Below are 24,507 nucleotides of genomic sequence, written 5' to 3' on the forward strand. Positions count from 1 at the left end.
AATAGAGTCATAAAATATGAGGTCTTTGTATGTGGTTTAAAAACGCTTTGTTTAGATTCACCACCCCGCAGCCCCTGCCCCCGGGGGCTCTGTGTTGGCTTTGATTGTAGAAGTCAAAGAAATATCTCTGGATTAAGACTGAACAAAGGGATAAAATGAACTGCTTATGTGAAAGCTCTCAGGAGATAGCGGAGATGTTTACTGGCAGTGCCAGAGTTGGTTATTCCATCTCTGTCTTCCCCAGGAGCCATGCTAAGGCACCAGGGATACTCGGAGGTCTGCTCTGGCCCTGTGAGGCTGGCAATACAGAGGTCTTGGCCCATTTCTGGGTTGCTGAAAAGTGTTGTGCACAGCAGGACTGAGCTCTCACAAAGAGAAGGGTGTGGGGAGAAATAGAAACATTGGCATTCAAATATTTAAAGGTTTAAAAAGGGGGAAATGGTATAGACATAAAATGTTTTAAAAATATAACCCGTCCAAAGAGTATAAAATGAAAGGTACATTCCCTTCCACCTCAGATTCCCAAGCCTCTAGAAGAAAACACTATTACAAGTGGCTTGTGTATTTCTCAGAAACCATCATGTGTATTCTAATGTGTGGGTACATCCCTGTTGGTTAAACACAAATTGAAACTTACCTTATACACATTTCTGTATCTGAGTTTTTGAAACTTTTTATTCTGAAAGGATTTCTGATTTACAGAAAAGTTGCAAAATTGATGCAAAATTTTCTGTATTCTCTTTACCCAGATTTCCCAAATGTTAACATTTTACATTTGCTTTATCATTCTCTCTCACTTTCCCATGTCTCTGTTTGTATTATGAATGTGTGCATATATATATATAATTTTTTGAGATGCTTGTTTTGCATATACAAGCCAGTTTACCCTTAAATACATCTATGGGTATTTCCTAAGATTGAGGACAACTCTTCTGTAACTACTGTATAGTTAATCAAAATCAGGCAATTAGCATTGATATAATAATGCTATCTAATATAGAGACCTTATTCAAACTTCACCAACTACCCCACTAATGTCCTTCATAACAAAAGAAAAAAAGCTTTTTCTTCTGTATGCTATTTTATTCCTTTTAAAATATTACTCTTACAGGTCATTCTAGGTGGGAGATTATAGATTTACCTCATTATTTCTCAGGGCTGCACATATGTTTTTTAAACATAGTAAACAGAAATTCTAGAAGTCATCTGTTTTCCATTCATCTTTTGTAGTGGAGACTATACCTCTTTTAGACCTGTTAAATAAACCCTTTCAAGCTCAAAATGTAATATCTTTTGAATTTTCATTCCTTCTTGGTTTGTGTTCTCATATCTTCGTGAAATACTCCTTTTAACAGCTGGCCTTTTCACAAATGATCACACTGCTTGAAGGGTCACTTCTCCAGGCCTGGCCTTTATCTGTAGTCAGGATGCTTCGTGAATCCTCTTGGAAGGTAAAGGAAGGAGACAGTGCAGCATAGTGCTGTGATCTATTCAGACCTAGAGTCAAGTCCCAGGTTTGCACCTCACTGGCTGTGTGACCTGGGGCAATACACTTACCTTCTCTGAGCTTCAGTGTCTTTATCTGTAAAATGGAGGTACTATTTACTTCAGATAATCTTCTTTTGTTGTGAAGATTAAGTGAGCTAAAATATACCAAGTGCTTTGCATAGTACCTGGTACTTAACAGTTGTACAGTAAATACTAGTTGGATGAACACTTTTTCAATAGCTTGCCCCATCCCCAAGGATCCACGCTAATGATTATAATGATTAGTTTGCATACATGGCACACATATTCCAGAAAATAAGACAAGAGCTTTTTCCCCCTTAAAAAAGAGGGAATACCTTTTATAAATAACTTTTTTTATAAAAAAAGTTTCTCCTGTTACAGAGACACTCTCTCTCTTTAGTTACTTTATTTTGAAAAACATGGCATCGTTTGGGAAGCACTACCTCAAATGACCTCAGTCAGTGCTAGTTTTGAATGCTGGTAGAAGTTATTTGACAAAATCAGTAAAACAGCAACAAAAAGAAAGACATTTAATACAGATTTAGAAATTGGATAAGTTTAGCTCAAGTGCAGGGTCCAGGAGAGGACTTGTGGGGAGGAAGATAAGAAGTGAGGAAGCGGTTGAGAAGCACTTCACGTGTGAGTGTGAGGTCCTCAGGGGAGAGTCTTGGCCCATCTGCTCCAGCCACAGCGCTGGGTATTGGTATCTGGAGCTTTAAAACTAAGGGGGAAATTGCTCTTATAAGTATAGAAGAATGAAATTTTAAATATCTGACAGCCTTATAATTGCTTTTTTTTTTTTTGGTAACCTCTTGAGAGCTCCCATCGTGAAAAGAGGTCCTCTCAATCAGTGTTTCTTGGTTGATTTAAAATTTTCAAATTACCAAGCCTCTTGCTAAAGTGGGAGTCTAGGTCCAAGTTTTTAGATCTCATTGCTACCTCGTATTAACCTCATCATCCTTCTAGTAGGGACAGCTAGATGGATATTGGGCCAGGGCTGTGCATGAATAAAGTAGGATTCCTGGAAGCAGTCAGCCGGATTGGTGTGACGGGTTCATGCTGCCTGCGAGGCTGCCTGGAGGAGGCGGGCTCTGTAGATTTTCTTGAATTTGAGAAGTCACAGGCTCCACCGCCTTCAAGGAGGCAGCGGTGCACTGGCAAGGCCTGGAGGGCTTCCTGGAGGACAGAGCAGTTTAACAGAGCAGTCAACCCAGCCCCGCAGTCACCTGGCTCTCTGTCCCTGTTTTTCAGTAACCATGGACCCAAACATGTTGAGAAGTGATGTCTTCGTTGATTTTTTGAAACTGGTGCAGCTGGTAAGCTTGCTTTTCTTGACTAAGGTCATTATTTCACTGCAGAATATGTCTCCATGTGTGCTTTTCTGGTCATCAGCCCTACAGAGCCTGGATTCAGATAAAATACATTCGTTTGGAGTAACAGGAAAATGGTTCCTATTTTGTTGCTTCGGAAGTTTAGATTCTAGATGGAAAATTAAGTGTGTCACTTGACCTTTTGCCCGTTTTATTTAAGCAGATACCTTTTTTCCTGTAGCTTAAGTATTGTGCATCTCAAAACTGGCCATGGAGAAGAGAACCTTTTACCATTAAGGGCCCCCATGACAATTGTGGGACCCTACTTTTGTAGCTGGGACTTCCAAGTGTGCCACAGTGAAGACCTCAGGACAGCAGTAATAGCCATGCCAGCTATCACTTGTATATTCTCTGTTCCTAACTTTATCATAAACGGATCATGGAGAAAATTCAGTCTCAACAGAATGACAGACAGCAACTCCCTTTCCTTTGATGGTCTAAAGAATAACTGGCCTCTTGTCCCCTAGAGGCTGGAACTTGGCCAAGTACATTTGTTTAGCACAGCACCCATTCAGGTGGTACACACAGGAACTTTTTTTTTTTTTGCGGTACGCGGGCCTCTCACTGCTGCGGCCTCTCCCGTTGCGGAGCGCAGGCTCCGGACGCGCAGGCTCAGCGGCCATGGCTCACGGGCCCAGCCGCTCCGCGGCATGTGGGATCCTCCCGGACCCGGGCACGAGCCCGCGTCCCCTGCATCGACAGGCGGACTCTCAACCACTGCGCCACCAGGGAAGCCCACACAGGAACATTTTTATGCCTGCATGTACATTTCTTTTTTTTTAATATGTAGATTTAATTAATTAATTAATTAATTTTTGGCTGCGTTGGGTCTTCGTTGCTGCGTGCAGGCTTCCTCTAGTTGCGGGGAGCGGGGGCTACTCTTCGCTGTGGTGCACAGGCTTCCCAATGCGGTGGTTTCTCTTGTTGTGGAGAACGGGCTCTAGGCGTGCGGGCTAAGTAGTTGTGGCACGCGGGCTTCAGTAGTTGTGGCTCGCGGGCTCTAGAGCGCAGCCTCAGTAGTTGTGGCGCATGGACTTAGTTGCTCCGCGGCACGTGGGATCTTCCCAGACCACGGCTCGAACCCGTGTCCCCTGCATTGGCAGGCGGATTCTTAACCACTGCGCCACCAGGGAAGCCCTGCGTGTACATTCTTGACTGAATGGAAGAGCTTCAAAAGGATTGAAATTGCACAATGACGTGATATTATTGAACTGGCTCCTTAGGTCAGGGCGGAATGATACCTTGATCAGACGTTTAAAAACTGGGAGCAAATTTGCATTTACTCAGTTGTTCAAGTGTGTTGACAAACTTACTGGTCCAGCCAACTGAGAAATGCCCCTAGAGTCTCCCCTCCCATTGTATAATTGCTCGTACTTTCACATACATTTAATGGTATGTGTGTGTATATATGTATATGTATATACTTTTCTTTTCTTTGGAAAGGTTGTTTTTGAGGCGGTGCTGGTGGTAACATTCCAAAAGCACAAAAGGGTCTATGATGAAAGTAACCTCGCTCCCACCACGGGTCTCCAGGGCCCCCCCTCAGAGACAACTGTTGTTTACAGTTTAATGTACGTCCCTTCTACACATTTCTATGCACGTGCAAGCATTCATATGTACGCATATCCTTTTTTGCTTTACAGATGAGCACACACTCTACCCACTTTCTGAACCTTGTTTTTCAAAGTTTACATCTTGCAAATCATTCTCTGCGAATGCATGGAGGTACAGTCAGCCGTGGATCTGTCATCTTTGTGTGCATTATGGTTTTCGCTTTCAATGCTTTCTAAAAATCATTCAGAGGGTGGCAGTGTTTTGGAGCTTTGTTTTGAGTGTCTTTTTTTCCTGATAATTTAAAGGAGTTTTGGTTTTTTTAAATGTGTTTTTCTTTCCTCCTTTCTTTCTTTCTTTTTAATTGGGATATAGTTGTTTTACAATGTTGTGTTAGTTTCTACTGTACAGCGAATTGAAGTAGAGTTCCCTGTGCCGTCCAGCAGGTTCTCATTAGTTATCTATTTTATACATATTAGCGTATATATATGTCAATCCCAATCTCCCAATCCATCCCACCCCACCTTTCCCCACTTGGTGTCCATACATTTGTTCTCTACATCTGTTTTATTTGATTTTAGTGCTCTCAGTATTTTTTTATCTGTATAACTCTGCACAGAAACCTTTTGCCCCCACTGCATTTTGCAGCATCTCTTCCTGCTTCTTCTGATGAGATTTTCACTTTTGCAATGGCTTTATTTTTCCGCTTCTGTTGCTTCCGTGAACTTGGCCAGCTTCCTTTCACGTCTATTCGCTTACCTCTTTTTTGAGACCTTGATCTGTTCTTTGAGGTCTGAGTTCAGAGAAGCCTTATTTTGGTTAACACAGCCATTGTTTTCATCTCCTTGGTGGCATCACTTTTCGGGGGGATATATTTTTCACCCTTAGTTGGTCATGTTTCTTTCCTCCTTTCTTGCGGGATTTTTGCCTCTGGTTCTTCCCAGGTGATCCATCAATTTTGAAAGGGGTGCATTCAGTGAGCCAGCTGATGGCTGACCCACGGTGTTGGGAGTTGCTGGAGCTGAGCTGGTGGAAGCTGTCTGCCGTACTTCTGGATCTTGCCTCTCCGTTTCTGAGGACTTTCTCACTAACACTTTGCCCCAGGCCAGAGCAGCATGTCTGCAGTGAAACCCAAACCACAGTTCCCCTTATCAAGATCACATCTTCAACCATCCTGCTGACTAATCAGCCTCAGAACTGGCTTAGCGGTTAGGAGTGCAGGCTCAAAGTGAGGTGGCCAAGGTTCAAATTTTGGCTGCCCTACTTTGGATTTGTGTTTACTTAGTCTCTTTGTATCTCAGTCTCCCCATCTCTAAAATGGGGAGAATGGCTCCTCTCTTAGTGTTGTTGGGAGGATTAAGTGAGCCAGTGCTCTTAAGGCACTTAAGTGTAATCTGGCCAATGTTATAACACTTATGAGGTCCTCCTGCTATTACCAACGCCAGTCCTTTTTCCTCTTCCCAGCCTGCTGAGAGATTGCTTCCGGCCAAGATGGCGGGCCAGCACATCTCTCCCCAGACACTAGGTGGTGTCAGAAGGGCCCAGAGTTGTGCTCCCAGACCTGCCTAGTGCCTCCTGATGAACTGCTTTAACACAGCTTCTATGTGGCTTGAGTCCTGCCCGCTGCATCTTTGTACCTCTGCTTCCCTCCTCCCTGACCAGACCCAATTTTCACCAGAGACAGCCTCTCTGAAAACCCAGTTGTCCAGGCTTGGGACCATTTTCAACTTCTTCAAAGATGGTGAGGTGTGGGTCTGCCAGACCGTTAAAGGAGCCCAAGGAGCAGGGACTGGGAAGTTTCCCCACCTCAGTATAATACAGACCCCACCTAAATATTTTCACTGCCTTTTTTAAGTGCCTGGCCTGCAGTTTCCCAGTGGTTATTGCCAAGTAATCACACGCTCACGGGCGTGGCTCTCCAGGGCTCAGCAAGTACAAGCACATCTTCCTGTCTCTGGGCAAGGACACACGGTGTGAGAAACGTGAATACATGTGACCGCGTAGGAGCCTTCCGAGGAGCCTCTATCAAGGGTGGCCAAAGGCAAGCTGCAGTCATCAGAGGGGGTTGCCTCTACAGGGCATTCAGTCTGGGCCAGACCCAGTGCTTTCTGTGTGGTGTCTCATTTATCCCTCACAACTTGTTGAGGATGGTGCTGTTAGTGTCTCTCTTTCAGGTTAAGTAATTTGTCCAAGGACCCACATCTTCATAAGTGGAAGCCCAACGAGCCTGGATCCACTGATGTCATGAGATATTTCTAGAGTGGTGGCAGCCCCCCAGCCCCCGCCAAGTACCCCTTGTTGTGTGTGTCTAGCCGCCACCGCCCCCCCCGCCCCCCGACTTACCATGCTCTGTGCTTTCCCCTGCAATTGCCTCTGAGATGAAAGGACTTCTGAAAAGGCAAAACCAAAGTCTTTAGACTAAAGACCTTTTATGTTCCTGGTTCTTAATCTAAAGTGTGGACAACATGGTTGAGAAAAAGGAGACTAAGAAGGTATTTGGAATGGCTTTTGTATACTTGGGAAGTTAGGGGCAATTTAGGTATCTGGGAAGAGTTGCTCACCCTAGCCCTGGGGGCTCTAGGAAATGACTGTTTCCCCATTTCCTCTTAAGAATGTTTTCCGTGTCCCTTGGAGTGAAATGATTAGGGCCGATTATTAAGTGTGATGGAAATTTAGAGGTTGGCGAGTCCAAATATGGATTTTCTTGGCTAATAAAGCTCAGGGTAAGCACCGTGGCTACCAGACATTCTTCTGCCTCAGAGCAGAATATCAATAAAGCACACTGATGGAGCTTCTTTGATAAATTAAACAATTTCTCAGGGTGTTACATTCGATTTGAAAAGAATTAGCACATGTTTCAAAATGTGTTCAGGCAGCCCATGGTATTGGAGGATTTCGAGGTTTCTTAAAGATAAATGCATTCCGTTTACTACTGTGAATTGTGTGTTTTAATTCCTGATCTGCCCTAGATCAAGATGAGTTAAGTTTTGTTTTCCTACAATCCAAACCCACCACTTTGGTTTTTTTCCTCTAATTGCGTTTTTGTATGGCTTTTACATTTTATAAATTATGTATGTACAAGTAAAATTCAAATATCACAAATAGAGCCAAATTCCTCCTTGATCCAAATGTTTTATCTGTTGCTCACTTGCTTTTATCTCATAATACAAAGGTTTTTCAATGGTTTATTTCTCCTCTTTACCATATTGTTCGAAAAATGTTTATTTTTTAAATCAAAGCAAAATGTGCTGATAGTTTTAAAAGTAAAATAGTGCTAAAAAGGATTTAAAAGTAAAATAGTGCTAGAAAGGATTATACTATTACCATCTCCTGCTTTCCAGAGGCAATGGCTTTCAAATCTTTTAGCTTTTTCATTAGATATTTAAATATCTAGAGGTTAATGATATACATCTCTTTCCCCTGTTCTTCAATTTGAAGACATTATCCACTGACTGCCTGTTATGGGGGACGAGGATTCAGCTTTCTTGTATCACCTTCTTTCATTCCCCTCTTCTCTCCAATTTTGTTATATTACAATAAAAAAAATTAAATCCTTAGTCAATATTTTGATCATTATAATACATAAATATTTCTTACTACTGAACAAATAATGTTTATGATTACCTTTACTTTCTTGAACAACTTTTGTGGGTTTTTTGGGGGGAGTTAAAAATGGCATCATTTAAAAGAAAAAAAAAATGCTTAGTTGTTTTTAAACATGTGACTCTATCCATACCCATAGCAGTGCTGAAAACAGAACTTCTCCCATGGTCAGACCAGTCAGATCCTTTTCTTGGAGGTGATCCACCCAGAGTCTCTGTCTTTCTGATGTTTGAGAGAGATTTGAGTCAATCTGCCTCCTGGTGGGGAGTAGCCAGTAGAGAAGGAGATGGGATTGGCCTTGATAATCAATGGGATCAAGTCCTTGAGGAAGGAGGGTTGAACACAAACTGGGATTGGGTGGAGAAAGGATTTCTCTTGAACTGCATGTGAGACAGAGAGAAAGACTGGGCAAGGCTACAGGCAGGTCTGAGGTTTGTGAGTTGAAGTAGACTGAGTCCCCTCTTGATGTTTCCTCTGTGACTTATAAGAGGTGAGGTCACCTGGTGGGGATGAAGGAGGAGGTGAATATGGTTGGAGTCTTGGGGAAAGTGGGGAAGCTTGAAGCAGAGTAAGAGTCAGAACTCCGCTAGCTGAGGCAACCAAGAGGACAAGCTGGAGAGGCGGGCAGTTGAGGGTCGGTTGCCAACCAACACGTCTCCTTTTAACCAATGGCAAAGAGTTGGGTGGCGCTTAAACTTTGTACGTCCTTTGATGTGGAGGTTACCCAAGGAGAGGAGGTTGCCCAACTGAAACCAGTGTCACTGTGTCAAACAGAACATTGGAGACTTTAATCTTAACATTCTCTTCTCAAATTGAGGTCATGTAAATATGGAGTGGTGGGCTCAAGAGGGAGGTTATGTACATAAATAATCAATTTTAAATGTGCCATTTTAGATGCCACTATCATAGTTCCTTTGATCCTCTCACTTGGATTATTTGAGAAATATGGCACCAAGATTATTCAAATATCTGTTTGCACAGGGCACCCTTCAAAATAAATGTACTGCATAATCCCTGCTCTGAAGGAATTTATCATCTAAGCAGCCATCTGACCCAGCTTTAAACAAATTACATATAAAAAAGCCAAGAGCACAGGGCTTCCCTGGTGGTGCAGTAGTTAAGAATCCACCTGCCAATGCAGGGGACACGGGTTCGATCCCTGGTCCGGGAAGATACCACATGCCCGTGCGCCACGACTACTGAGCTTGCGCTCTAGAGCCCACAAGCCACACCTACTGAAGCCCGCATGCCGCAACTACTGAAGCCCACGCGCCTAGAGCCTGTGCTCTGCAACAAGAGAAGCCACCGCAATGAGAAGACCGCACGCAGTAGCAAAAACCCAATGCAGCCCAATATAAAAAAATAAATAAATTTATTTATTTATTAAAAAAAATAGAGCATGCAAGAAATGAATACTTAGCATAGGTAAGGTGGAGTTCAACTATTTCCATATTAGTCAGGTCTTTTTCAATCGCAAGGGACAACCATAAAAGGGAAATGTATTCATTTAACTGAAAAGCTGGGGAAGCTTGGCTAGCACACTCTTTCCACTCCCTACCCCGAGCTCTGCTTTCCTCTGTGTTGATTTCATTGTCACAGAGCCTCTTCATGCCATGGCCTCTGCTTCAGGATTGGCAGGCCCACCTGAAGGAGAGCACCCTCCTTTCCCTCCTCCCTGTCTCGGATGGGGTCAGAGCTCCACTGGCTGAGGCAACCTGTAGGGTGATTGCTAGAGAGAAGGAGGAAGGAGAGTGAAGGGCAGCTGCCAACTGACTTGCCTCATGCTGACCAATGGCAAAGGGTTGGGTCTCCAAGACGGAATAAGAAATAGATATTTGGTCTCTGAACCCGGTTCCTGACACAGAGCTCCAAAAAGCCTTGCAGTTTCCTGAGTGATGGGGATGATAGGAGCATCTGACAGAGTTCCTAAGGCCCCTGGAACCTCTGGAGTGCTAAGGGTGTCTTTTTGCATGCTGATGAGATCATTGGTGGCTGGGAGCCCCTACAGAGCTTCAGTATGGGGGCTGGTCACCCCAAAGACCAAGACATGATTGGAAGGTTAGAACTTTCAGCCCCACCCCCTGGCTTCCAGGTTTGGGAGAGGGGCTGGAAATTGAGCTGATCATTGATCATGCCTACATGATAAAACCTCCATAAAAAATCCCTGAACTATGGTGTTGAGAGAGCTTCTGGGTGGGTGAACATGTAGGGGAGCTGGGAGGGTGGTGCACCCACATCTCTTGCTCTGTGCTTCTCTTCCATTTGGCTCTTTCTGAGTTGTATCCTTTATAATACATGGGTTATAGTAAGTAAGTAAAGAGCTTTCCTGAGTTCTATAAGCTATTCTAGAAAATTATCAAACTCAAGTAAGGAGTGCTGGGAATCCCAGATTTAGAGCGAGTTGATCAGATGGGAGGCCTGGACTCGCAGTTGGCTTCTGAAGTGAGGGAGGGGCAGACCTGTGGGACTCAGTCCTTAATCCGTGTGGTCTGTGCTAACACATAATTAGTGTCAAAAATGTTGATGTGAGTGGTGTAGAGAAAAATAATGTTTTTCTTTTTAGTGTCCCATGAATGATGTAAGGACATTAGAGAGTTTGGAGCACGAGAGGTACATTTTCACGTTTGCATTTAAAAAAATATTTCTCTGACTGCTGTGTGGAGAGTGCCTTGTGGGGAGCAGGGGAGTGGGGCAAGAATGGAAACAAGGTGACCTATGAGGAGACCATTGCAGGAGTCTAGGGGGGAGGACATATCAGTTGGGACTAGAGTGCTGGTGGTGAAGAAGAGAAGTAGATGTATTGAAGAGATACTTTAAGATGTGAATATACAGGACTCAGAACTTGATTGGATATGAGTGTTGAAAACATCTCTCTGAATCTTTTCTTTCCTTTCCTTTTCTTTTTAAAAAATTTATTTATTTATTTATTTGGCTGCGTGGGTCTTAGTTGAAGCACGTGGGATCTTTAGTTGCGGCACGTGGGATCTTTAGTTGCGGCACGCGGGATCTTTAGTTGCGGCATGTGGGATCTAGTTCCCTGACCAGGGATCTAACCTGGGCTCCCTGCACTGGGAGCGCAGAGTCTTAACCACTGGACCACCAGGGAAGTCCCACCCCTGAATCTTTTCTTGACTCTTTTATTTCTTATCTGTCGCCACTAAGTCAAATCAAAGGTACATAATGACCTCATCATTCCTACTGCTAACAATAATGAAACAATAAAGCTGTCATTTGAGTGTTTGCAATGAATGGCATCCCACTCTTGCCATCCGTACTTTTAGAGCTGAAGGAATGGAGTACACAGAAGGGAAGTCACCTGTCAAGGTTTACACAGGGTCACATGCAATGAGGGTGGAGTTAGGCTTGGAACCAAGCAGTCCGCTCTGTGGATCATGCGTTTCTTAAGCACACGGTCTAGCCCTGTCCCTCGGTACCTCGCACACGGATGACCGTCTCCAACTTCCCTCAAGTCTCCCACATCGTCCAGTCCCTCCTCTAGTTCATTTTCACCACAGTGCCAGACAAATCTTTCCATAACTCCATTTATATCCTTCCATGTGCCTGATCCAGAACCACCATGGCCCCCTTTTGCCTTTTTAAATAAAATCCTCAAGTGTCTGATTTCAGGGCCATCTATAATCTTACCCACTCTACCAATGCAATCTGCTTCCTCACTTTTCTTTTGCAGAAGAATTTAATATGGATATGCGTTTCTATTTTTTTAACTGTTTATATAATTTAGATATCTGTTGGTCTGCAATATAGTTTGAGTTGGGAGTTGCACTGAAGTAACAAATTAATGGTAGCTTTACCTTAAATCATATCCAAAGGCAATGATATCTTTCCGTTCATTTCAAGAGTGTTTTTCCTTGGAGGTAAGAAGTGTTTGTGAGGCCAAATAGCTTTAAGAACCCAAGACCTAGGCAAAGGTATACCTAGAAAGGGACTATTTGCAACAGTTGCTCTGGGGAAACCCCTGACCCTTGACCACTCTGCTAGATATGGGGTCTTGGGAGCGCTACTGTTATCAGTTATCATAACTGCAGGGGAAGTGGGGAAATCTGCCAGAATTCTCCCAGGAAGGTAGAAGTGAAGAAAGTATGGCTGAGGTTGTGTAGGGAGAGCTCAGGGCCTGTGCTATGGAGGTGGGAAACTGGTGCCCCTGACATGCTCTGGGAGGGCTTGGAGTGATTTTCACAGGATCCCAGGAGGTGGGTTGTCCCAGCACTGGATGCTTGAAGGGAAAACCTGGCAGGTGGTTGGTTTAGCATCTGCTGATTTGGAGGCTAGTACTGACAGGGAGAAGCCACAGGACTGTTTGAAAAGTGACCAACACAGTGATCAATAAGTGGCAGATTCACTCAGGCAGACAGACACTTACTGTACATGGAGGGGGCAGCATAACATGGTCCCTTATGCTGGTACTATGGTAGTAACATGGCAGCCATATACCTTATCCAAACTCGGACACTTTTGAGAGTGGAAGGAGCGCTATGATTGTTATGATACCTTAGTCTGCTCGGGCTGCCATAACTGGGAATCTTAAAGAACAGAAATTCCTAAAACTGTGAGAAATAAATTTCTTCTTTGTGCGTGTGTGCAGAGAGAGCAAGCTCTGTGGTGTCTCTTCCTACACGGAAACTAATCCCATCATGAGGGACACTTAACCCTAATCACTTCCCAAAGGCCCCATCTGCAAATACCATCACATTGGAGGTTAGGGCTTACATATGAATGGGACAGGAGGGACACAAACATTCACTCCAAGGCAATGCTGGACCAGCCAGGAGATAAGTCCCACCTAGTTAAGCCCAGGCTGTAGAGTCGTGAGGAGCTGGCCTTGAATCCTACGTCTGCCAGCAACTAGCAGTATGTCCTGGAGGAGTAATTTAACCTTTGTAGACATGTACTTCATCTGAAAAAGGGGGCTTAATAAGTGTATATCCCTCATGGAGTTGTTATGAGAATTACATGTGCTACTATCAATATATGTGAAGCAGTTAGCACAGAGCACAATTATCAGTATCGTGATCTAACAATATATTTGTATGTAATAAATACATAGATATTATATTTACTCATAAATGAGATGCTATCTCTACAAGTTGCCTGTATATGTAGATATAACACATTCACAAACTGCTGGTTTTGTGGACGAACCCTTTGAATTTGGGAAACAGCAGCATTTCTCTTCTAAAGTACTTAGGTTCAGAATCATAGACATTTAGTGATTGTAAGTAAGTGGGTTCAGGACAGGCGTGGTTAAGACGTAAAGTCAAAGCTTGCCCTTGGATAACACAATTAGGAAAAAATAAGCCTGTCACTAACATGATGGACCTTTTGAGGTACCTGGGCTGTGCGATTGGGTTGTTGGATTTCCCGGTTCCCTACAAAGCCTGGTGCCTAATCCGCTGTGTCTGTGAATGGCAGGGGGTGGTCAGGAGGGCTCAGGAGGACAAGGTGCTGCCTGTTGAGGGGAAAGGGGTCTCACCTGGTCAGCTGACCTGAGCCCCAACCCCGTGATCCCCCAATAATCTTCTCATCAATCATCAGGATCTTCCCTCCCCCAAACCGATACCAGGAAGGAGGTGACCTGGGTGTAAATTTTCTGGTCACTGCAAAGAGATACTGCCTCTCCCCCCATCCCCCCGCCCCCATCCCCACACACTGTGTTGCTAATTATTAATATTCTGGCTTATATAGCAGGCTCAGAACATAGAAAATGATTTGAATGGCTCTTTTCTCATTTCTCCCAAGGATGACACATCACTAGTGCCATTCTAAATGCCTAGGAGAGAAGTGAACGCATTGCATGCAGTGGCTGCGTCAGGGTTTAGTCCTTCGTGGAACCTGAGATGAGAACACCGTGACCAGGATCAGCCTCCCAGAGACCAGCAGCTCTGTGGACTGACAGGGTCCCATCCAGAGGCACTGAGAACAGCCACCCCCAGATGCAGCTGCCCTGGAGGCCCCTGTGGGCAGCCACTGGCCCTGCCTCCCCGCCAGGGTCACTCCCTCTATGGTAACTGAGTGCCAACCTCAGTCTCGCGCTTTCCTGAACTCGGATGGGCTTCCCCTGTCTCTAGCATGTCTCTGACATCCTAGAATGCTCCATCCGAGAGGTTCACAGGTCCCCGGATTCGAAGTCCCCTCTGGCACACACGCATCCCCTCACAGAAGGCCAGAATGCGAAAGTGCAGGCAGGGCTGTGCTGAGCTAGGGTGTTGGCCCCTTAGCTGGGTGCCCATTCACCAGATAGAGACCTGGTCCCCACACAGGCCTCAAAGTTTGCAGCTTCAGAGTTTTGCTGCAGCAGAACCATAAATGAGCGCGTATTACAAACTTTTAGGGGCGCCTGGCAATATTCAATATGAGAGTTAAAATCTGGGGTGACCAAGAGTCACGTGGATGATTTTCTCAAAAGCTTTTTTCCTAAGACAGATGCCTTGTTTATTTGGAAATTATTCAAGCTGCGTGTCATTGCTTTGCCTGAGCGCCTCTCCACCCTCTCCTCACCCCCACCCCACCCCCAAAACCAGTCCCCCAAATCTCTGCACTTGGCTTTCATTTGCTTTGGATACTGTATGCCCCAAGGGCCCACAGAGAGGAAGATGACTGTCTCCTGCATGGATGTGCCCCACGGAAGGGTGCCAACGCTTATTGTGCTGCCTTTTGCTTACAGGACACATTTAGCATCACTACCAAGAAAGCGTCTCTGGATATATTTCTGCCCGATGGAAGGAGCATTAAAGTCGAAATTCTAACATCAGATACTGCCGAAAGAGTCCTAGAGGTAAATTCTATCCAAATTCCAGCCCCAGAACTGAATTTAGGAATCATTCTGTTTGAAGGCAGGGACTAGGTTACGGTTACCTTCCAGAAGCTTCCTGCCTATCATTTTACTCTGGATAACTTATCTGTAGAGATGCTGGCTTTTTCTGACAGACTGATGGAGGAATCTCAGCTACAGCCAATCCCCAGGGTCTCTTTGGTCCCCCCCCCCGCCCCCGCTCTGTGGGCATCAACTTTCCAGGTCCTTGCTAAGGCTGCTGTTGGTCCTCTGGACTGATGGAGGAATCTCAGCTACAGCCAATATCCCCAGGGTCTCTTTGGTCCCCACCCGCCCCCGCTCTGTGGGCATCAACTTTCCAGGTCCTTGCTAAGGCTGCTGTTGGTCCTCTGGAACTCAGCCAGGGCTGTGCCCTGCAAATATGCCAAGTGCTTTATTATGGAATGTCCCTACTTGGGAGCAGGAAGGAGGGTGGAGCCCAGATGAGACTACCCAGGTGGGCTGGTGACAGCTTCTGGCAGAGACTGACAGTGGGGCTCTCAAAGCCAGAAAGAGTGGTCCATCCTCCCTCACAGGGGAAAACCCCTGAAACCAATGCCCAGCACTTCTAATTCTGGGTCCACAGGGCCAGAACTGAGTTCTGGTCGGTTCTCTGAGGACTCAGAGGACAAGACCCAGAAAGCATCCTTCCTTCTCCAGATGCAGCCATTACCAGCTCTGTCCCTGAGGCCCTTCCTTCCTCGAGCTGGGCTTCAGAAAGGACTCTGTCTTCTCACACCCACACACTGCTCTAGGGCCAGCTCCCAGGTCCCTTGCCTTTGGAGGGTTTTAGTTTGTCAGCTTATATAAAAAGGTAAAATGAGGCAGCTCAAAATTGTCAAGAAGATGAGTTCAGGAATAGCAGAGGAATTGCAGCTGGGGATATGAAAGCTGGAAAGGCTGCCGGCGTGTCCGCTGGGGGTTTGGGGGAGGCTTTATTTATGGGCCGGGAATGTAAAGAGGGGAGAGTTCAGTTAGAGTCTACTAAAATCAAAACAAACGGAGACCAGATTTGAAAATTCCCCCAGCAGACAAAACCGGTCCGGTCACACAAACAAAGCTCAATTCCACTTATTTTGTGAGACCAACCTGACCTGGGTCATATCTTGTTTGGGTCTCTGGAAACCATGAGCAAAATTTCCCAAGGCTGATATGAGGCAACCCCGGACTAACTCCCTATCATTTAAGAAAATTCCAATATTATCTGTTTTCTATGAATTAGGCATTTACGGGAAATCAGCCTCTCAGTCCTTAAGTCTTGTCTTCCTGAGGCACACTTGTGGGGCTTTCCATCTTATATCCTCCGGTTCCATTTAGATTGAAATTCTTTCACAAATTTTAATCCTCCTGAGAAATATTCAAGGGAGAATAAGAAGTTATAAACAGGAGGAAGTCGGAAAGTTTCTAGGACCTTTCCAAGGATGGAAATTTCTTGTGCTAGGGTCCTGGTGTCTGCCCCCTTCTGAGCCGATGACCGGAAGTGGTCCCTTGCTGGGCTCCCAGCTCTTGAGCCTGCCTCTACCTGAGACTGTGGGACCTTCCTCCTGCATTATGGCTCCCCTTCCCAGAATGATTATTTTGCACCTTTCTTCCTACTAAAGTCACTACATACACCCTTTTCTTGGCTCCTGGATTGTGACCTGGTTGCACAGGATCAGCAGCCACCTGGTTGCTGAGGCCACCTGTTGAGAAGTTACCCTGGGTCCTCCTCCTTCACCCCCCAAATCCTACTGACACTACATCCCAAGTCTCTCTCCTCTTCATCCCCGTGGCCCTAGCTGCTCCCAAACTATCTCCCTGCTTCCAGTCTTGCTAATCTGTACTGATTTCTAGAATGATCTTTCTAGAAATTATCAAGGGCCCTTGATGCTTAACACTTGAGTGGATTTATACCAAGAGACCCCAAAACACAAAACACAGTTCCCTAAATTGCCCTCCTAGGACTTACAAAGTGGGAGACAGACACATAATAGAAAGAGGAGAAGACAGAAATAGTGAAGATAGGGACCACAAACTCAGATACTCTGTGGCCAGGCAGGTAAGTCAGGGGGGCAGCTGTAGGATATAAGCTCATTTGGAAATGGTTGGGCCTTCAGAGAACCGGAGAGCCGCTACCCTGCCCAAGGACACCATTATTGACATGTTTTACACACACTGGGCTCGCTGGCCAAACTAGACATAACTATAGCTGAAGTTGGCTGCTGGTGGGAGTATGGGGTCTCCTATCTGCTGGGGTTAGGACAAGTCCCAGAGTCAAATTACAGAGCTGCTACATGTGAGTTTGGGTAAGTTATTTAATTTTTTGAAATGATGTCTAAGTAATTATAGCAATAGCTCACAATCCGTCAGCAGTGGTGAGCATGGTTCTTTATCATTGTTAGTATGATGTTAGAGGGAGTGCTGAATAAGTATTGAGTAGGGCAGTAAGTCTAGGGTTCCGCAGTGCCACTCGTTTTGTCCAGTTCCCCTTGTAACTGATAGCAGAAGTTGAATGAGGTACATTAACCTCAGAAAAATGTACTTCCCCTCTTCCATCGCATTGGCTCGTGAGAAATTCACATCCATATAGCGGACATCATTAGCACTGGAGGTAAAATGAAGTAAAGGAGTTTCTGTATAAGGTAAAGCGAGCACTTGGCCAGGCACAGATGTGAATTCTCTTCCAGGGGCTGGGAAATTCTCTAGCTGACATAAAAAATGTAACGTACATTTTGTAATTAAAAATTATTGTCCGTATCTTCTCACGCATACTTGTCACCACGCTCACTTTGCTTCTCCGGCCATCCTGATGGGCTCTTTAAGGACCAGCAACAAACTAAAATCTCTCTTTTGCTTTCTAGGCATTTGTGCTGAGGTAGTTTTATTGGTAGTGTTTGTGTTTTGAAGCATCATTAACATTTGCTAAGAAGGAAATACTATTGTGTCTCTTTTTGTGCTGCTTTCTCCTCCTCGAAAGGTGTCTGTATTTATGTCTTTATAAATTATAGAAAGTGTCTCCGTTCCCACTCCTCTATCTTCCCTGGCATGTAAGCTTGCTGTTTTCACTGAATGAGTCAGAGAAGAGAGAAATCTAATTTGAGTGGGCATGGGTTCATATTTACTCTAGGAGAGGATGACTTGGCAATCTGTTACCACTGGTGCACACTCAGCCCCCCCCCACGGAGGTGCCCTGTGTTTTGGTTCAGGGTTTTGCTTTGTTTTGTTTTTGTTTTTGTTTTGCAAGGGCATGGGGAAGAGAGTAAGGTAGAAAGAAGGAGAATGGGGATAAACATTGAGTAAAAGTTGTGAACAGTTCCCAGGCTCTTCTTTATTTTCAGAGCTATACTGAGAACACCTATTCATACCATCCACCTAATCAGACTGTCTCCCAAGGTAATTTACAGACCTCGGACAAGAAAGTACCCCTCTGAGCCTGGTACACCTGCCACCTTGAGAACTTGGAGCCACGGTCAAAGGGTCAGCTCACGCACAGAGCCGTACAGGTGGACCCCCGCGCAGAGGGTTGCAGAGGTGATCTAGCGAATTCAGACTAGGCATGCAAAGAAATCACCCAGGAACCCAGCCTTGAAGAGGGGGTGGGCTGGCCGAGCGGAGAGGAAAAGAGCCTGTGGAAGCATGAATATTCCTACTAAGGGAGGGTGAATGGATGTGAAATGTTTCGAGGTTACAGTCTCATGACCAGTTGGTAAAAACGAAAACACTGGTGTTGAAATGAAAGCTGTTTGAGGTAAAGGTCAAAGAGGAATATGAAATGAGGGCAGCCTGTGCCCGGGATCTGAGGTTTCACTGAGCAAAAGCCACATAAATTAGACTTGAGCATCACAAAAGACATCAGAGAGAAGCAGGCCTGGAGTGTCATAGGCGGACATTAGCCTGTATACTGTTATATGCCAGCCAATGGTGGGGAACATCCCTTTTCCCAATATCTGGTAATCCAGCCCCCAGGGTAGGTAAATTGGAGTGTGGGCCCCAGGGGCAGGTATAACAGAAGGGCTGATGATCCTGGAGAATGGCTACAGCCCTCCAGTGGACAATAGAGACCAAACCAATACGGGAGACGAGTCCTTATCCCAGATGGGACAAACCAGTCTCAGCTGGGGCCAGCTCATGTCCACTGTTGGGGGGACTGATTTTTTTTTTTTTTCACTGTAATTTTTTAACATTTCTGAATTTTCTAAAATCAGTATATACCATTTTTAGATTCGGGAAAAATTTCTCTTAATATCCACTGGCCCCTTAAAGCTCTTTTTATTGATATTTACAGGCAGACACTCCTAACTTTTCCCTCCTCTTTCTCCTCTTTGGTTAAAGGTGGTATCGCACAAAATTGGACTGTGTCAGGAGCTGCTGGGATACTTTGGACTATTTCTCATTCGGTCTTACAAAGAGGGCAAGCTGTCTGGTAAGGAGAGAAGGAAATGCAGGCAGCCTGAGATGGGGTGGGCAGGTGTGGGCAGGCATTCAGCCAGGAGATGTGGGGTTGCAGCTGAGGGGCCAGTCACCCCCCAGGGGAACGCCCCAGTGTGTGGTTTCTACTACGACTCTCGGCCCCTGAACCGGACATTTGGGGATGGGGGGCTGTGCCTTTGTTCCAGGTGAGCTGGGGGTGAGCGGCTCCAGAGAGGCAGCGTGGTCAGGAGCAAGACATCAGTTCTCTCCAGTAACCACACTTCCTCTTGTGCCTCCTGAGCCCCAGTGCTGCCGTCTGGTGCACCTTTATCCCTGCACACTGGGGGCTGGTCTCCAGCCACACCACAACCCCCTTGTGGCTGGAGTGCTGGACTCCGGGCATCAGCAGATCCCATCAGACCTTGTTAAGGAATATCTCCTTGTTAAGGAATATCTCCTTGTTAAGGAATATTTGCTATGAAATGTGGATGATATAAATAAGTTCTTAGGTTCTTTAAAAAATATACATGCAGTGAGATAGTGACCAATGACATTGTTTCATACAGCTTTTGCTTTTCTCTACAGTGCATTTCTAGATATTACAACTTTTTTTGTTGTGAGATGGTATCAGTTGCCTCTGAGTAGTTTACATATGTCCTCAGAAGCTGTGGGGAGGTGATTTGGAGGTGGAAGTTAGCTTGGCCACCAGGAGCTGTGGTGTGCTGGTGAAGGCACTGGACCTCTCTGGACCCCAGTTTCTTCATCTCTATCACAGTGAAAATGTCCCCTACTCAAGCCATTGGTCTTTTATGAGGATCAAATGCTACTTATTTTTTTAATGAACTTCAGAAAGTTAAAAATTACATATAAATGCAAGACAGTATCATTATTCTTCCAATAGTAATGCTCTATTTTATCATTTTAAAGCACTGCACTGTATGAAAACTATCTGTGCTGTTTCAACCAATAAGACTCTTTTCCCTTTCTCTAGTCATTAAAAAATTGGTGGACTTTGAGCTCCCTTATGTTAGCCTTCGCAGTTCTGAAGTGGAAAACTCCAAGGTTGGACTCAGGAAGTGGTGAGTAAGCATTTATTGTGACGGAAGGTATCTCAGGATATCTTAGCTTTGCAGATCAGAGCTTGTCAGAATCTCCCACATCCAGCTCACAGTCTGACAGCTCCAGGGAGCTCAGGAGCTTGGGGAAGGTCCAGGAAAGCAAAGAAGAAGAGAAAGGAGGGAATGAACCAGAACATTTGTCCTAAAGAATAGGACGTCGAGGATGACTTTCACTGGTCTCAAGTTAAAAACTTGAGGGATATTATCATGAGGATGGCAGCCATGAAGGTAAGGCTGTGGGTGAGGGGATATTGGGGATTGAAGCAGGTAATGGTGAGGAATTATAGGTCGTGTGTTTGCTTTGGAATAGATGACTGACTGTATTTAATTGAAGGACTTTGTTGATGATTACAAGCAAGTCTGATTTATCTGTTGAACTGTGGTATTCCCTGAAGGCAAAGAGTGGACTCCGCCGATTCGCAGTGAATTTTTTTTTTTTTTTTTTTTTTTTTTTTTGCCATGCCGCACAGCTTGCGGGATCCTAGTTCCCTGACCAAGGATTGAACTTACCCCACCTCAGCGGTGAAAATGCAGAGTCTAACCACTGGACCCCCAGGGAATTCCCCCACAGTGAATTTGAACTCTACGTATTTGGCTTATATTCCTAAAGGATTCCAACAATACATGCTTATTTACTAGAGCCAGACATATTTTCCTAGGTTGATAGGACACAATCTAGGAAAAAAATCTGCAGTATTGTTGCAGAAAATACTTTTATTTCTTGCAGAAACAAGAGGTCCTCTGAAGAACAAACAAAATAACAATGGGAGAATGGGGGAAATTAATCTGTAATTCCCAATGTTTATTACTGTGGCTGTATTGGATTGCTTCTTTGGCTCACTCTCGCCCAGCCCAGTTAATCTGTAATCTGAACACAGTAGTTTTTAAAGAAAGGCATTTTGACATCGAGGAATAGTAGATATCTTGACCTTGTGATGCCTTGCTGGAGCTCCAGGCTGTGGCTTTGAATTTTGGAAGAAGATTCCCAGCAAGGCTAGAAGTTCATATACTGCTATTCAGAAGTATTCTGAGAAACGGTCAAAACCTATGGCATGGAGCCCTGAGAAGGGGAAAAGGCTGTAGTTCTGTCTGAGAGTTTAGAGAGTAGTTATTCTTCTGGAAGCTGCCCATAATAACAGGTGGCTAAGCATAGTTGTTCCTGGGATCTGAGTATGTGAATCGCAGGGTTTAGCTGAACTTTAGTCAAGTTATTCAAGCTCTCTAAGCCTCAGTTTCTTTATCTGTAAAATGGGAAATAATAATAATAGGGTCTATCTCACAGGATTATAGTGAGAGTTCAAGGAAGTAATCCTATATGCTCAATAAATTTTGGTCATGTTTATTATTGTTATATTGATGATAATAATGATGATAATAGTAACCACCACTACCCCCCAAATCCCTGGGGCTTAGACTGTTTTGTCCATGGACTCTCCAGAGAACTTGAGATCAAAGAAGAGATGAAGATTCTGTCCCTCACCTCGAAGCTTGAACCGGAAATTGGGCTTTGCCTATGTCTTCATTAAATAGATGACTTCTGGATCATAAGTGCAAGACAAAATGTCTACCCCCTCACCAGCCTGTATGTCAGATCCGGGCAGATTACCTTTGCTCCTGGGGACTGGGAGGAAAGGAGGTCCCACTTCAGCTGTTAGAGCTGAGGAGGAGGTCACTGGAAGGGGAGAGCCTGGAGAGAGGATCCCGCAGGCGCCTGGCCCTCTGTCCAGAGTGAGGTCTTATTGGGTTGGAGCAGGGAGGCTCGCTCGACTAACACTAGCTGTGGGATTCTCAGCTGGTGACGCCTCGCCGTGAGACCTAGTCAAGTTTTAGGGATTTTTCTCTGTCTGTGAATTCCCTGGTGCATCTCACCAAACGCAGGGCCCCAGTCTGGGGTGGGTCTGGGACTTCTCCAACTCTGGCGCAACAGTTGCTATTCTCTGCCACACAGGGCACCTGGGGAGAAGGGGTGACATGGCTAAGTGGAATACAGGGAGGAATACTTCAGCTTCTCCTCCCCAGCCCCTACAATGAAGCTGATCTTCAAGCAACATTTTCATCCTTTTCCTGGTCTATGCCAGTCCCACTGTCTCATCCCCGTCCACTGCTGAGTGCCCCGATTCTGCCCACCTGTGCCTTCCGACTGGGGCGCCCTCTGCTGATGGTTTCTGTCGGTTCTCAGCGTGCCACTGGGCTCACACAGTACTTGTAACTTCACTTCATGCTGGCGGTGCTCGAGCTGTTAGACAGACATGAGGCCCTGCTATTTGCAAGTCCCTTTGCCAAGGTCCAGAGGGGCAAGTCTGAATAGGACCCAGCCCCGATCTAAGGGGTCTTCACACCCCTGTCAAGATGAGCTTGATCAGAGCGGCAATCAGGATAAACTCAGCGTGCTGAGGAAGCACAGGGTATGGGTGGGTTGCTAACACAGACTTGGGGAGTAGGGACCAGAGGGGGGCACGTGAGGGTGAAGCTTGTGGGAGAGGCGGGGAAGGCCGGGAAGCAGGCTGCCGAGGAGAGTGGTCTTCGGGGTGGAGGGAGAGAAGAGAAAACAGGGTTGGAATGTAGAGTGTGGGGGAGGGGAGAGAGGCCAGAGATGCAACTGGCAATGACATTGGGGTCTTGGGAGCAACCAGGATAAATGCTCTAACTCCTGGGACTATGAGAGTCTGAAAAGTTACTTGGGAAAGACCACTCCAGTTAGAATGTGGAGTGTGGGACTGAGGGGACACAACCAAGGCAGAAAGTCTGGTGAGGAGGTCACCGGAGCAGCTCAGGCAAGAGATGGCGTGGCCTGGGTACCGGGCAGTGATATAGATGTGGGTACAGGGCAGATCGTTATGCCAGGAATTGCGGGTGGGGAGAGGGCGTGAAGACTCGGTGGCCAAGAGGGGAGCTGGGTGTGAACAGTGATGTGTACCATATTCCCTTCAAGCTTTTTTTTTTTTTTTTTTTTTTTGCATTTCTATTCTCAGAGCCCACCAGGTAAGCTTACAATATAAGGACAATAGGAAACAGAAGAGGTGGAAGGACAGCTGAAGGCTAGGCAAGCAGAGGGTTGTGGCTTTGCTAGAAGGGGGGGCCTTGGTTCAAAGCGTCGAGGACCACCACTTCAGAGAGCATATGCACTGCCGGGTGTGCCCATTAGCCGTGTCATGAATTAACTGAACGCTCCTGAATCACGCAGGTACCTGGACCCATCCCTCGACTCCAGGCTGATGGACTGCAGAGCAGCTGTAGAGTTGATCTACATGCAGGTGAGGCAAACCAAGAGCTATCAGAACACCAGATACTACAGGCCTTTTGAGTTTGAAACCATTACAGAACACGTGTGGCAGTTCAGAATTCTACCTCCATACCCAGAAGAGGCAAATTCATATAAACAGAAAGTAGGATAGAGGTTACACGGGGCTGGGAGGAGGGGAGGAGTTATTGTTTAATGGGTATAGAATTTTTGCTAGGGATGATGAAAAAGTTTTAGGTTTAGAGAGTGGTGATGGTTACACAACATTGTCAGTGTTTTTAGTGCCACTGAAATGTAAACCTAAAGATGGTTGGAAAGATAAATGTTATGTATATTTTTAACCACAGTAACTAAATAAATAGAATATAAATAGATAAATAGATAAATATTTTTAAAGAAGTAGAGTTTAGAGGGAAAAGAATTCTACCCCATTCTAACAATCTCTCTGAATTGGCAGCTGATACTCCATCACCTAGGCTAATTTACATGAGCCCGGAAAGGATATCCCTGCTAATTTAAAGTCACGCATGGTCCCTAAATCTCGCTTTAGCATAATCTTCTTTTTCCCTAAACCAACAAGTAGCATAGCCGTCCCCGGGGCCAGCCTCATGGGCAAGTGGCCTGTGGGGCTGCACTGCCCCCTGCCTTCCGTGCTCAGACGGCCCCAGGCTTGTTGAATGCTCTGCTGTCACATCTTGAAATTCTTAATTTTTTAACAAGGGACCCTGCATTTTCATTTCGTACTAGGCCCTGCAAATTATGTAGTCGGTCCTGCCTTACCCCTGCCCCTCAGTCTCCAGAAAAGTAAATTTAGAGTTTGGCCTCCTCTCCTTGCCCGACTTAATGTGGTGAAGGCTCCGCTCAGCCGTGGTCAGCAGAGGCTGCTTTTGTGATGCA

At 45.5% G+C, this 24,507-nt stretch overlaps 1 protein-coding gene across 1 annotated transcript in view; it reads left to right on the plus strand.

The window, feature by feature from the left end:
• Positions 1-24,507, plus strand: part of SNX31 (sorting nexin 31) — a 63,363-nt gene that overhangs the window by 11,333 nt on the left and 27,523 nt on the right. The window contains exons 4-8 of the mRNA XM_007104855.1: positions 2,761-2,825; positions 14,716-14,826; positions 19,174-19,264; positions 20,243-20,330; positions 23,554-23,623. Coding sequence (XP_007104917.1) covers positions 2,761-2,825; positions 14,716-14,826; positions 19,174-19,264; positions 20,243-20,330; positions 23,554-23,623 — 425 coding nt within the window. The remainder of the gene's footprint in view (positions 1-2,760; positions 2,826-14,715; positions 14,827-19,173; positions 19,265-20,242; positions 20,331-23,553; positions 23,624-24,507) is intronic.

Source organism: Physeter macrocephalus, chromosome 15 (genome assembly GCF_002837175.3).
Source record: "Physeter macrocephalus isolate SW-GA chromosome 15, ASM283717v5, whole genome shotgun sequence".
NCBI classification, from domain to species: Eukaryota; Metazoa; Chordata; class Mammalia; order Artiodactyla; family Physeteridae; genus Physeter; species Physeter macrocephalus.